Source organism: Danio aesculapii, chromosome 7, assembly GCF_903798145.1.
Source record: "Danio aesculapii chromosome 7, fDanAes4.1, whole genome shotgun sequence".
NCBI classification, from domain to species: domain Eukaryota; kingdom Metazoa; phylum Chordata; class Actinopteri; order Cypriniformes; family Danionidae; genus Danio; species Danio aesculapii.
In genome coordinates, this window is record NC_079441.1 from 16,091,988 (window position 1) to 16,107,056 (window position 15,069).

Below are 15,069 nucleotides of genomic sequence, written 5' to 3' on the forward strand. Positions count from 1 at the left end.
TTTTCATGCACAACCATCCTATGGTTTACAGAGAATGGTCAGACAAAGAGAAAATATCCAGTGAGCGGCAGTTCTGTAGGTACAAATGCATTGTTGATGCCAGAGGTCAGAGGAGACGAGGTATGCAGAAGGGCATCAGCAGCAGAAGACCACACCGTGTGTCACTCCTGTCAGCTAGAACAGGAAACTGAGGCTATTTCACACAGGTTGACCAAGATTGGACAATAGAATATTGGAAAAACATTGCCTGGACTGATGAGTCTCGATTTCTGCTGCGACATTAGGATGGTAGGGTCAGAATTTGACGCCAACAACATGAAAGTATGGATCCATCTTGCCTTGTATCAACAATTCAGGCTGGTGGTGTAAAGGTGTGGGGGATATTTTCTTGGCACACTTTGGGCCCATTAGTACCAACTGAGCACCGTGTCAACGCCACAGCCTTCCTGAGTATTGTTGCTGACCATGTCCATCCCTTTATGACCACAGTGTACCCATCTTCTGATGCCTACTTCCAGCAGAATAACGCGCCATGCCATAAAGCGCAAGCCATCTCAAACTGGTTTCTGGAACATAACAATGTGTTCACTGTACTCAAATGGCCTCCACAGCCACTAGTTCTCAATCCAATAGAACACCTTTGGTGGATGTGGTGGAACAGGAGATTCACATCATGGATGTGCAGCCAACAAATCTGCAACAACTGCGTGATGCTATCATGTCAATATGGACCAAAATCTCTGAGGAATATTTCCAATACCTTGTTGAATCGATGCCACAAAGGATTAAGGCAGTTCTGAAGGCAAAAGGGGATCCAACCCGGTACTAATAATTTGTACCTAATAAAGTGGCCAGTGAGTGTGTATTTATGTAAATTGAAATGATATACTTATTCTGAACCGCACTTAAATATATATATATATATATATATATATATATATATATATATATATATATATATATAAACAAACACAAAAATATTCCAATTTTTGTTTTCTATTAATTCCCATCCTTCACAATAATCTTAAACGCTAAAGATATAAATAAAATAATACTAAAACAATTATTAATAACAAATTTTACAAATAATAATAATACAAATATGAATAATAATACTGTAATGATATAACAAAAACATTGAAGGAATAGATTATGTTTGTTTATGATTTTGTTAGTATTTCATTAATCTACTAAACTACTATTTCTTTTTTAATATTTTTAATATTTTTTAAAATATTGTGTTTCAGCTTATATTAAATAAGTGGTTTGAACAAATAGCAAACGTAATTTTTTTTTTTATCTGTGGCCAAGGTCACCTGACAGTCAAAATATTAAGAAATCACCACAACATATCAAAGCATGACCACAAAGTACACTGCTTTCAATAAAACCTTTTTATTTGACTCTTTCTCCATGTTCTCTTCCTCCAGGGCCGTCGAAGAGGACGAGAGGTTGGAGAGAGGTCTAGAAATGAGGCGTAGGAAGTATGGAAGTCGAAAAGAGAAGTGTGTGTTACAGTGAGGCATGGACCGGACCGTCTTTTCACACACTGTTGATGGACTGATGAGGTGTGTTTGTCTGGACCATATCACAAAAAAAGAAAAGACAAGGAAATAATGACTAGATGAATCCTCACGGTGAAGAGTTTGAGCAGCACGAAAGCTTGAAAGATTAAGAGGTGTTTCCTTTTAGAGGCATTTTAGTCTCAGAGTACATTGTTGTGAGATGGTCTACAGTCTTCTTACAGCAGTTCTCGTTTTACGTTTAAACAATATACTTGTGGCCTTTGCAGTGTTATTTACTTGATTATTTAACATGTTTGTATACATCAGTTGCTGCAGTGATTTTAAGTGCTATATGGAAAATAATATGGGTTTGGAGGTAGTTTTGGAAAGATACTGTTCTGTTACAGGATTATTTTGTTCTGCAAGTCTTATGTGTTGCTAAGCTAAAACCCAGACAAAACCTAAATGTCCAACAGTGCAGAAGCAAGACACTAAATTTCTCAATTGCAACGTAGAAATCTGATATATGGCAATATATGCAAATGACATACAGAAAAACCCGAAATTATTCATATGCCTGACAAATTCTGACTTAAAGTTACTTTTATTCGACCAGCAAGTTTTATTTATTTATTTTTTTGTACAGGAAGTTACCCAAAAGACAATAAGACGATGTACAAGAGGCATCACTAGCTATGTTTCCATTCAAAAATGCAAATTAAATTAATGCACTAAACTGAAATATCAAATATAAAAATGGAATTGGAGAAGCTGCATAATTTTTTTCTTTATTTAGTAAGTTACTTGCATCTCAGAAGACAATGCTGACACACAATGAACGTGTGGTGGTGTTTGAAGGTGTGAGACACAGAGCACAGACGCTGTTGGCTATTCTTGAGGTCATTAATAATATAATATAATAATATAATAACACTAATACTGAAATGTTTAAGGCATTTTAGACTGACTAAAACAACATTACAGATCTTTTACAGTGTTGTCAGTCTCCATTCACACACATTTTTACCATCACATAATCTGTTATAACAAAATCTCATGCCTTTTTTTAATGCACATACTGGAATTTGTTCGGTAAAAGTGTTTCCATCGCAGTTTATGCGCATCTTTTCTTATCGAATAAAAGGTTTTCCTACTCAGTTATGCGCATACATTTTTCATGCACATTTTCAACATTTATGCGCATCTTCTGTGTTTTAAAATAGGTGGATGGAAACATATCTATTGTGGAAAAAATATGTCTCAGCTTTTATTTACATTTGAACAAAAACAGTCAGAATTTTCCTGGGGTTTGAATCATTTCAGCCTTTACTGTATATGACATGCAAGTTCATATTGGATACATATTCACATACACACACACACACACATATATATTATATTATGTCATATACACAACACATATTTCAAAATATTGCAAAAAAGGCCACTTGCCACTTACATACAGTATACTGTATATTTCTTCAATGTAATTTCTTCCGTCGATGTACCGGTCAGTTGTGGTAAAGAAGGAGCTGAGCCGAAAGTTTCTACTCTCTAGATCTACGTTTCTACTCTCACCTATGGTCATGAGCTTTGGACCATGACCGAAAGGACAAGATCTCTGATACAAGCAGCCGAAATAAGTTCCCTTAGAAGGGTGGCAGGGCACACTCTAATGGATAGGGTGAGGGAGGACACTCGGGAGGAGCTCGGAGTAAAGCCGCTGCTTTTCCACATCAAGAGAAGTCAGCTGAGGTGGCTCGGGCATCTGTTTCAGATGCCTCCAGGATGCCTACCTAGGGAGGTGTTCCAGGCATGTCCCACTGGGAGGAGGCATCGGGGAAGACCCAGGACACACTGGAGGGAGTATGTCTCGCGGCTGGCCTGGAAACACCCCCTGGAGGAGCTGGAGGAAGTGTCTGGGGAGAGGGAAGTCTGGGGTTCTCTCCTAAGACTGCTGCCCCCGCAACCCGGCTCAGGAAAAGCGGCAGAAAATGAATGAACGAATGAATGAATGGAGGTACAAATATGTACATACTGTATATGTTCAAGTACATTAATTATAATTTGATATACCGTTGAGGTCAGAATTATTAGCCCCTCTGTTTAATCTTTTTACCCAATTTCTATTTAATGGAGAGATTTTTTTCAACACATTTCTAACATAATAGTTTTAATAACTCATTTCTAATAACTGATTTATTTTATCTTTGCCATGATGACAGTAAATAATATTTGACTAGATATTTTTCAAGACACTATACAGCTTAAAGGGTTGTTTAAAGACCTAACTAGGTTAATTAGGTTAACTAGACAGGTTAGGGTAATTAAGCAAGTTATTGTATAATGATGATTTGTTCTGTAGACTATCAAAAAATATATAGCTTAAGGGGGCTAATAATATTGATCTTAAAAGGGTTTTTAAAAAATTAAAAAAACTGCTTTTATTCTAGCCAAAATAAAACAAATAAAACTTTCTCCAGAAGAAAAAATATTATCAGACATACTGTGAAAATTTCCTTGCTCTGTTGAACATAATTTGGGAAATATTTAAAAAAGAAAACAAAATTCAAAGGGCGGCCAATAATTCTGACTTCAACTTTATATGTGTATGATATACTTTTTACTTTTTATAATTTAGTTCATCTTGAGAAAGTCTTATTTCTTTTTGTTTGGCTGGAATAAAACCAGTTTTTATTATTTTTTATAACAACTTTAAGGTCAATATGATTAACCCCCCTTTTTTGATTGGCTACATAACAAACCACTGTTATCAATAACAAGCCAATAACTTGCCTTATTTTCCTAACTTGCCTAATTACAATAATAACCTAGTTTTAAATAGTTTTTAAATGTCACTTTAAGCTCAATACTAGTGTCTTGCAAAGTAATGCACTGTCACCTTGGCAAAGACTAAATAAATTTTTTACTAGAAATCAGTTATTAAAGGGCACCTATGGTGAAAAATTGACTTTTCAAGCTGTTTGGACAGACATATGTGCATGTATGGTGTAGAGACCGTCATATTGGGGTGATATAAACACAAAAATAAATTTTCAATTTAGCAACATAAAAACAGTGGACCAATTGGAGCGGTTTTCAGATCGACCGCAACTTTACGTAGGAGTGCGGTCCCCTGCCCACCGATTTGATTGGTAGCTGCGCGTATTAACATGTCCCGATAGTCACGTGTGTAATCATCTCAACAAGACCAAACGTGCGCAAAGCAACCTGGAATAAAAGGTCTGTTCAGTTCGCTAGGGGGATCAATCATCATCAAATGTGATCAAGAGTGAGTTTCACATGTTTAAAATGTTTTAAAACAGTGCATGTGTGTAATGAAGTACAGTGATTCACTTCAGATTTACTTCATCAGCACAGCCGCGTCTCAGAACAATTATAAAAAAAGACGCTTCAATGCCGGTTTGTGGATGTTGAATCAGGTTTATTTTGTACATTAACATAACAGATATCCATACAGCAGAGAAGATTAACCTGTATCATGTCACATATGCGTGCAAAAAGAGTGCAAAGTTAAACGGGCTCTGTCTGTCTCTGTGTCTGTGTGTGTGTGTGTCTGTGTGTGTGTGTGTGTGTGCGCGTGTGTGTGTGTGTGTGTGTGTGTGTGTGTGTGTGTGTGTGTGTGTGTGTGTGTCTGCCTCTGCCTGCTGCAGTGTGTGTGTGTGTGCGTGTATCTGTGTGTGACTCATCGATGCAACTGCACAACAAATACTCATTGGTAAAGTTCTTACTGGAGTATTTCTCACAAACACTGTCTGTCTGTTTTCTGACGCAGCCGAGGGAGGAGATTAAGGAACGCAGAATGGCACGTAGAAATGGTGGGCGGGGAGGACTAGCCCTAAAGGAGCAGTACACCAAAACCGGCACCCAGTGCAAAAATGTATAAATAGGACTTTAATGAAAGGTATAATAAAAAATCTGATGGGTGTTTTGAGCTGAAACTTTACAGACACATTCTGGAGACACAAAAGACATATTAAATCTGAAAAAAGGGCTAACCTAGGTGCCCTTTAAAACTCATTTATTCATTTTCTTTTCGGCTTAGTCCCTTTATTAATCTAGGGTTGCCACAGCCAACTTATCCAGCATGTTTTTACGCAGCGGATGCCCTTCCAGCCGCAACCCATCTCTGGGAAACATCCACACACACTCATACACTACGGACAATTTAGCCTACCCAATTCAACTGTGTGGAGTCTGGGCTTTCACTGCCTTTCTACACCTTCCTTTCTTTATATATTCAATACTTTTTCCCTGCGTCATTTCATTTTAATACACACAACTTCATTTGTAAACTAATTAGATTTGTATTCTTTGTATATATGAATATATTTGGTTGTTCTCAAGTCTCAAGTCAATGACACCTTTAGAAATATGTTTTCTGAGTAAATTGGTGATGTGTTCAATACTCAAATAACAACTTAAATAACATCCAAATATGAACTTATATGTCATGTGCATATACTTCCACCTATCTGATTTCTGTTTGGTTTAAAGCACTCTTTTATTTAGGTACACACAATGACCCCTCGCAAAATATTTGACTCCTTTTAGAGCAAAGACATGAAGTGCATGAAGTTTGAATGTTAGGATTTGGCTTTAAAATGAATGCTTGAACGTTTATATATAAATACAACTATATATTATATAACTATATAATGATATGATAATAATAGTATGTTCTGTAAACTACAGATGACATTTCTTCCCAATTTTAAATAAAACCCATGTCATTTAGTGCATAAAATGACAAGTGGCCAGAAAAAAAGTTTATATTTATTTGTAATCAACACAGTACAATATTTTAGCTTCAGAAGTGTTATGAAAGCAATATTTGGAGGAAAAAAAATATTTTCAATAACAACAATTGTCACTTTCAGCAATATGGTGCTCTAAATTACAATGTTTTAATTCTGAATTTGGATCAACTTTTATTAGACCTTTATAGAATAAAAAATATAAAAACAGACCGAATAAATCTGGAGAAACAAAAAGCTAAATTCGAGTTGTCTCAACTTAATTTCTATAACTGTACATGTATAATAATGGTACAGAATGCAGAAGCAGTTTTACAGCTGTGATTTATTGACTCTTTGCATTAATATTGTTTTTAGCCCTGTTTACAATGTTTGAAATTAGATTTGTATTTGACATTATTTGTGTTGGGTTGCACAGCAGTGAATTGTTTGATATCAGCTAAAAATCTGACTTGTCTTTTGGAAATAAAGTCATTTTAAAATTGTGTATCACATCCACACTTAGTGATTGAATAGAAACGGTGGAATGGTATGTGTTTGACAGTGTTTTTCAGTTTTGTGGTGGTCCTCCCCAGCATGTACAGAGGGTCTCATCGTCTCAGGATTCCAGCAATAAAAATGTATATATTAAAGAGCTATTACAGAGATTGCAACTCTAAAAAAGAAGTATTGCCACTGAAAGAAATATTAATAGTATTGAATAAAAAAACATCAGATTTTTATTTTATTTTTTACATTTTTGTTAAATATTTATTGTATATTACTCCTAATTTTAGTCATTTGTAGGTTTTGTCTAATAATAAAAACAAAAGATGAGTGATGTTTATGATCACTTCCCCTGTTAAAGTGACATATATATGACTATATATGTTTATATCCTGTTTTACAAACACATCCACAGAAAAAAAGTGTTGCTTAAGCAGGGACTTTGGTGGCTTTGTAAAGAAGGAAGATAAAGATAAAGTGTCAGCCTTTTTTGTTGCAGTCACACTGAATCAAGTATCAAGCTTAAAAAATGTACTTTCCCCATTATAGTGAGACGTCAGATTACCATATCAAATAATGTAGGCCTGTCATTTCTGATTTTCATTTAAATAAGTCCCAAACGAATATCTTAAAAGTGGATTTAATTGTATTAACATATTTTAAACCACATTGAAAGTCATTTTATAAAAAAAAAAAAAATACACTCTGGACTTACAGCAGTGAAATTAAACCATACTGAACTGAACTAAACAGAACTTCAACTATAAAAACTGGACTGACACCGTTTCAATTTACTAGAACTTCTATGTTAAGCTGCTTTGAATCTACATTGTAAAAGCGCAAGAGAAACAAACATAAATTGAATAAAATAATAACACTTTAAAATTTGATTTAGATAAGGATGACAACATATAATAGCTAAATACGTCTTAAAATTAAATAGTGTTTGTGTGTGTGCGCGAGCGAGCGTGCGTGCGTGTGAGTGTGAGTTCACAGCCTTCGAGGATTTGTATTCACATAGTCTCTCAAGCTTCAAGATTTTCAGCCGAAACAGCCCAATAAAACGGCAAACATAAGTAGCAATTATAAATTCGATGAATGTTTTGGTCGGGAGAAGGAATTGAGTGAATACGAATCGGTTCGTTTGAATCATAAACATAGAACCGATTCCAAAAATGATTTGTTCACGTAGGCTAAGACTAATTGTGAACGGAAACTATGACCACTTGCTGAAGTTTTAAAGCTAGGCTGGCTATTCGGAAGTACCAGGGAAAAAAAACTGGTATGTAAAGAAGACGACTAAAATGGACCTGTTTTCCTGTGCGTTTTATTTTCTATTTTGCCTTTCATGGACTTTCTCCTCAAACATCATCTCAACACCAATCAGAAGTAAGACTGAGGTTTTACGTTTGTGCGATTTTAAATATGGTAGCCTATTGATGAAATATAATAAACATTAATATGTGTCCTATTTTAGAAGAATTATTTGATTCAAGCGAAAAGAGTCGATTTCTGTGGACAGGCTCACCAGCAACAGCTGTAAGTGGCACATTATATCATATCATTGTGATTGTGTTTTATTATAATTTTTCTAAATATAATTTGCAGGTCATATTAAAATGGCACACTGATATTTGTATTAACACCTTAAAGACAAAATGTCCTGATGTATTGTTCCATTTCAAAACGAACAATTTTAATACCTATATTGTTCATAAATGTATTTACTTTGTATTATTATTTTATATTATTGAGTGAAGTGTGTTATACTCAGCGATGCTGACATTTCTTTATAAGACCACAAACAAACAGCAATAAATATTCACTCACCGGCCACTGTATTAGGCACACCTTACTAGTACCCCATTTGCCTTCAGAACTGCTTTAATCGTTCGTGACATAAATTCAACAAGGTACAATGGACAAGGCAATATTCCTCAGAGGTTTTGGTCCATAATGATATGATTGCATCACACAGTTGCTGCAGATTTGTTGGCTGCACATCCATGATGCGAATCTCCCGTTCCACCACATCCCAAAGGTGCTCTATTGGATTGAGAACTGGTGGCCATTTGAGTACAGTGAACTCATTGTCATGTTCAAGAAACCAGTCGGAGATGATTCACGCTTTATGACATGGCGCATTATCCTGCTGGAAATAGCCATCAGTAGATACACTGTGGTCATAAAGAGATGGACATGGTCAGCAACAATACTCAGGTAGGCTGTGGCATTGACATGATGCTTAATTGGTACTAATGGGCCCAAAGTGTGCCAAGAAAATATCCCCCCACCATTACACCACCACCATTTGACGCCAAATTCTGACCCTAAATGTCGCAACAGAAATCGAGACTCATTAGACCAGGCAACATTTTGCCAATCTTCTATTGTCCAATTTTGGTGAGCCTGTGCAAATTGTAGCCTCAATGTTTCTGTTTTTAGCTAACAGGACTGGCACCCGGTGTGGTCTTCTGCTGCTGTAGCTCATCCGCCTCAAGGTTCGACATGTCGTGCGTTCAGAGATGCTCTTCTGTATACCTTGGTTGTAACGAGTGGTTATTTGAGTTACTGTTGCCTTTCTATCAGCTCAAACCAGTCTGGCCATTCTCCTTCGACCTCTGGCATCAAGAAGTCATTTTTAGGCCCACAGAACTGCCGCTCACTGGATATTTTCTCTTTTTCGGACCATTCTCTGTAAACCCTGGAGATGGTTGTGCTTGAAAATTCCAGCAGATCAGCAGTTTCTGAAATACTTAGATCAGCCTGTCTGACACCAACAACCATGCCACATTTAAAGTCACTTAAATCACCTTTCTTCCCCATTCTGATGCTAGGTTTGATCTGCAGCAGATCGTCTTGACCATGTCTATATACCTACATGCATTGAGTTGCTGCCATGTGATTAGCTGATTAGAAATTTGCGTTAACGAGCAGTTGGATAGGTATACCTAATAAAGTGGCCAGTGAGTGTAACATTTCAAAATGATAAGCATTAATAACCTTCAGTGTTACATTCTTCAGAAATCATAACAGGGTAAATAGGCTCCATGTTTTATACACATAGTAGATAACAAACCCTTATTAATATCAGTTAATTTATTAATAATTATTAATGAGTGATTAATATTTTTTGTGTGTGTGTGCTTTTCTCAATTTAAGTGGGAGGAAACAGAAATGCAGCTTGGAAAGTCCCATGCACACCCAGTCTACCATGCTTGCAACCGTAGATTCAAAAACAAATCCAAAACATTATTGACAAAATGGATCCCAAAACAAGATGCCCATGAGCTTCTGCTGGACCTGAGTTTTGCCCAAGCGGACCAGCAGCCTCTTTACATCTTTGTTATTAAATCTAACCAGTCTCAGAACCTGAATGGACCACAAAGACCTGTTCTTGCGATCACAGTCCAGCATCCATTCCCTGCAGACGATGATCCTCGGGATGAGGACCTGAGTCATGCCAAGGGTCTATATCTGGGAAATACCTCTCAGAATGACTTTTACCTGGTGTTTTCATACAGCGGAAACTGCATGTTCATTGCTTCAATCCAGGTGTTCTTCCTGAAATGTCCAGCGTTTGCTTTGAAGCAGATGGAATTTGAGGAAACTGCAGCAGGACAGTCGAGGAGAGGAGTGTGTGTGGACGGAGCGGTGGAGATTTCGACCCCACTGACCGACTGTCAGTCTAATGGGACGTGGGCTCCACCGCAGGGCTCATGTGTCTGTGGTGCAGGATACCAGACCAATGGAGACACATGCAAAGGTGAAGTGGTGTTTTATTTGTTAAACAGTGCCCTCATAATTCACCCTTGGTAAATACCCAACAAGCAATTTTGGTTAAAAGACAGCTAACAGATGGCCAAACAAAGGCTGTACTAAGTCAAAACCACAGTGGACGTTCTGAACTGGGGTTGCGGGGGAGTGTTGCCTGTATTGGACGAAAGTGAAGAGCGGGTGGGGGTGGTGTATTGTGAATGAAAGTAAAGATCGGGTGGTGTATAGTGGACGAAAGTTAGAAGGGGGGCCGGGGGTGTGTATCGCAGACAAAATTGAAGAGTGGTGGTGGGGATTGCAGGGGGAGTGTTGCCTATATTCAACAAAAGTGAAGAGCGGGTGGGGGGTGGTGTACCGTGAACAAAAGTGAAGAGCGGGGGGTGTATCCTGGTTCAAAGTGAAGTGGGGGGGTGCGGTGTATCGCAGACAAAATTGAAAAGTGGGGGGTGGGGGCTGCAGGGGGAGTGTTGCCTCCCGCAGATGTTGCCTATATTGAACGAAAGTGAAGAGCAGGTAAGGGAGGGTGTATTTTGGACGAAACTGAAGAGCGGGGGTGTATCGTTGACAGAAATGAAGAGCGGGGGTGTATCGCGGATAAAGATGAAGAGCGGGGGGGCTGGGGTGGTTGGGGGTGTAAACGTGAAGAGTGGGGATTGCGGGGGGAGTGTTGCGTCCCGCAGATGTTGCCTATAATGGACGAAAGTGAAGAGTGGGTGGGGGGGGTATTATGGATAAAATGAAGAGCGGGGGGTGTATCGCGGATGAAAGTAAAGAGCTTTAAGAGAAAGTAAAGGGGGGGGGGGGGGTGGGGGGGGGCATTGGATTGTAAATCTGGGGGCCCCAAAATGGCGTGGGCCCCTACAATCATCCTAACTTTCCCTCCCCAGCAGCGCCCATGAGAGGCTGTATTCCAGTACAATTTTTTTTTTATGGCCTTCACTCGCTAACTTCCCTCAGTCTCGTTCCTCGGATGTATGTCATTGATTCCATTACACAAGTGTCCACTACTGATGGAATGGGTTTAAATGGGGAATGCTCTAAACTAGGGGTGTCCAAACTCAGTCCTGGAGGGCCGGTGTCCTGCAAAGTTTAGTTTTTAGCCCCAATCAGACACACCTGGGGCAGCTAATCAAGCTCTTACCAGGCTTTCTAGCAACATCCCTGCAGGTGTGTTGAGGCAAGTTGGAGCTAAAATCTGCAGGGCACCAGCCCTCCAGTTTGGGCACTCCTGCTCTAAACCCTTGGGCACTTGGGAACGATACTGTTGTGATGTCACTATCACATTGCATTCTGGGACATATAGGTGCTGGAAGGACATATGAAGTCGACTCGCTCCCTCAAGGAATTGAGCAGTGTATGTGCATGTAAGCTTCCCTCATTCACTTTATGTACTGGAACGCACTTCAAAGTGGTGTTTGGGATTCCCCTGAGGTAACAAGGGAAGGGGAGTTCTTGAGTGCATTTCTAAAAGTAGACTGGAACGCAGCCAGGGTCTGACCCTGAAGTTGAAAATAAAATATATATGAGGGATTCAAGAGGACAGATTAGACAGACTTCACATAGTCATTCATTCCTGTAATGACTAGTCTATTTATTAAATGTTATCAAGAGACTTTTACTGACAGACTTTTTACGTTAGCCTTGTATCAACCAAAACGTCTAGGTTTGGACGTCTAGACATTTTTTGACACACACAAAAAAATTCTTGATGGCTTTGAGAATGTTTTTGAGTGATATGCTTTTTTCCCTTGAAAACCTTCCGCAAAATGTTGTGGTCATGTTGGATTGTAGTTCTGGGGACTTTCTGCTAACAGTGCATTGGGAGAAAAATAGACATACATCCACTTTCAGAGAAACTCATTACATTTTACAGTTGCTCTGATGATGCTATAATTGTGACACACATACAGATGAAGGCAAGAATATTAGCCCTCCTGCTCTTGTGACATTTATATTTCCTTCTTTTAAATATTTACTAAGTGATGTTTAATGGAGCAAGGACATGTTGAAGTATTTCCTATAATATTTTTTTCATCTTATTTATTTTAGTTTGGCTGGAATACTTACTCCCAGGGCCGTTTATATCGAAGTTGAAATTTAGCCACACCATATTGGTGTTTCGTAAATTCTCATTTTTTACAAGGTGGGTCGTTAGCCCAACCCCCAACCAGGGGAGGACCAGGACTTACTCAATTCACCTTTAGCACATGTGTTTGGATGTCAAACCAATGCCAACATGGGGAGAACATGCAAACTCCACACAGAAATGCCAACTGACCCAGATGGGGCTCGAACCAGCAACCTTCTTGCTGTGAGGCGACAGCGCTACCCACTGCGCACTTCATTCATTCATTCATTTTCTTTTCAGCTTAGTCCATTTATTAATCAGGGGTCGCCACTGCGGAATGAACCGCCAGCTTATCCAGCATATGTTTTACCCTTCCAGCTGCAACCCATCACTGGGAAACAACCCTACACACTCATTCACACACATACACTACGGACAATTTAGCTTATCCGGTTCACCTATACCACATGTCTTTGGACTTGTGGGGGAAACCGGAGCACCCGTAGGAAACCCACGCGAACATGAGGAGAACATACAAACTCCACACAGAAATGTCAACTGACCTAACCAGGGCTCAAGCCAGCGACCTTCTTGCTGTGAGGCGATTGTGCTACCCACTGTGCCACCATGCTGCCCCTTTTTACATTTAAAAAACTATTTTTAAGGTCAATATTATTAACAGTACTGAACAAATCACTGTTGTCAAATGACTTGCCTAATTAACCGAACTGGCCTAGTTACTGTAACCTAATTAATGTTTAAACTGAACTTTAAGCTGAATACTAGTATCTTATGAAACAACTAGACAAATAGTATGTACTGTCATCATGGTAAAAACAAAATACATGAGTTATTAAAACTTTTGATTAAAAATGTGTTAAACAGCACTCTAGAATATTTAAAAAAGAAAATAATTTTACAGGAGGGCTAATAATTTGGGCTTCAACTGTATATTTAACAAAGATATATATATATATATATATATATATATATATATATATATATATATATATATATATATATATATATATATTATATTGTATATATAATATTATATAATATTGTATATATAATATATATAATATAATATATTGATAGAACTGTGCAATTCTTTGAGTTTTTGTAATTATTTCGAGCAAACGCTTAACTTTAAAGTCATTTTCCCCACTGTATTTCTTTGCTCATGTTAACCAACAGTGACACTATGGACTGATTTCACGTGGCCGGTATTTTTAACAGCGAAATCGAGGCTGTGGCGGGAAGAAACACAAAAGTATCGCCCGAGTCACACAGGAATGTTGTGTACCTGGCTGTATATCTTATCAGCAAAGAGAAATCGACACAAATTTATACTTTCACCGCCTTCCCAGTGACTCAAAGGTCGGTTCTGAATGAATAACGAAAATAAAAAGGGATACTGAACCTCATTTTCAGCTAAGTTAAGGGGACGGCACTAGTTAGCTAAGGTTTTCTTTCCCAAACACACATTTTAGATGCCATTCATCAAACTCGAGTTAATGAACTGATTCTTTCTCTGTATTAGACATGTCACGATACGGAATTTCGGTACTCAAAAAAAAAAAAAGTCCATTCCTCACTAACATTTGAGGCACTGTTGATGGCGCTCTTAAACAGCGCTGATTGCCATTGTGTTCACGTGCTCAACAGAAATGACTGTGATTGGTCGTAAAGGTCATGAGTTCACTGTAATTCACCGAGCAAAAACACAGACTGATTTTCACGGCTTAAAACGTTCCAATGTCCGTGTATCTGTGTTTGCACTCGGTGAAGAGCAGTGAACTGATGACCTCAGCCAATCAGAGTCATTTCTGTTGAGCACTGGTGAATACTATGGCTAATCAGCGGTGTGTATGAGCACGCTTGAATGTTAACGGGAATTGGACGTTTTTATAACTTCAGTACTGGGACAACACTATTACAGACAACACGAGGGTGTGCTACAGAGGTCTGCAGTGTTTTATCGCTCACCGGGTTACATAGGCTGAAACTAGGAAGCGTCCCCACGATATTTACCTGCTGCCATGAACTGAAGCCTAGAAGGACACTTGGGCGTATTACTCTGAAAGAGATTGTAATGTTGTTTGATGCCTAATATGCTTTTAATTGTTTAAATGAAACTGAACTGAATGATATTAAAGTGATGTTTACACCATATATGCATTTTAAAATCGTGGCAACAGCTGAAGGTTTGTAGTCCACAGCATGCTGCTGCAATGTTTACTGTGCTGATCCTATACTTCCGGGTTTCTTCCCACCGCAGCCTTGCTTTCATGTTTTAAAATAGCGGGCGCGTGAAATAAGCGTATTGGTGGAGGACACTGTATGTTATAGGACACTCTATTAATAAGACCAAAAACCTGACAATATTTGAAATTCCACTGCTAACTAGACAAAATTAACAGAGAAATCATCCAAAAAAAAGGGGTTAAACTAA

At 38.3% G+C, this 15,069-nt stretch overlaps 2 protein-coding genes across 9 annotated transcripts in view; both read left to right on the forward strand.

Annotated features, from left to right (window-relative positions):
- The window catches only part of ehbp1l1a (EH domain binding protein 1-like 1a), an 86,610-nt gene extending 79,840 nt beyond the window's left edge, over positions 1-6,770 (forward strand). For all 8 annotated transcript variants that reach the window (XM_056461120.1, XM_056461122.1, XM_056461123.1 and 5 more), the window contains one exon: positions 1,431-6,770. In XM_056461120.1, the coding sequence (XP_056317095.1) occupies positions 1,431-1,521 (91 nt within the window). In that variant the 3' untranslated portion in view covers positions 1,522-6,770. The remainder of the gene's footprint in view (positions 1-1,430) is intronic.
- A 1,236-nt stretch (positions 6,771-8,006) lies between these two features.
- si:ch73-40a2.1 (tyrosine-protein kinase receptor TYRO3) overlaps positions 8,007-15,069 on the forward strand; it is a 28,404-nt gene continuing 21,341 nt past the window's right edge. The window contains exons 1-3 of the mRNA XM_056462637.1: positions 8,007-8,158; positions 8,247-8,308; positions 9,932-10,535. Of these exons, the coding sequence (XP_056318612.1) occupies positions 8,074-8,158; positions 8,247-8,308; positions 9,932-10,535 (751 nt within the window). The 5' untranslated portion in view covers positions 8,007-8,073. The remainder of the gene's footprint in view (positions 8,159-8,246; positions 8,309-9,931; positions 10,536-15,069) is intronic.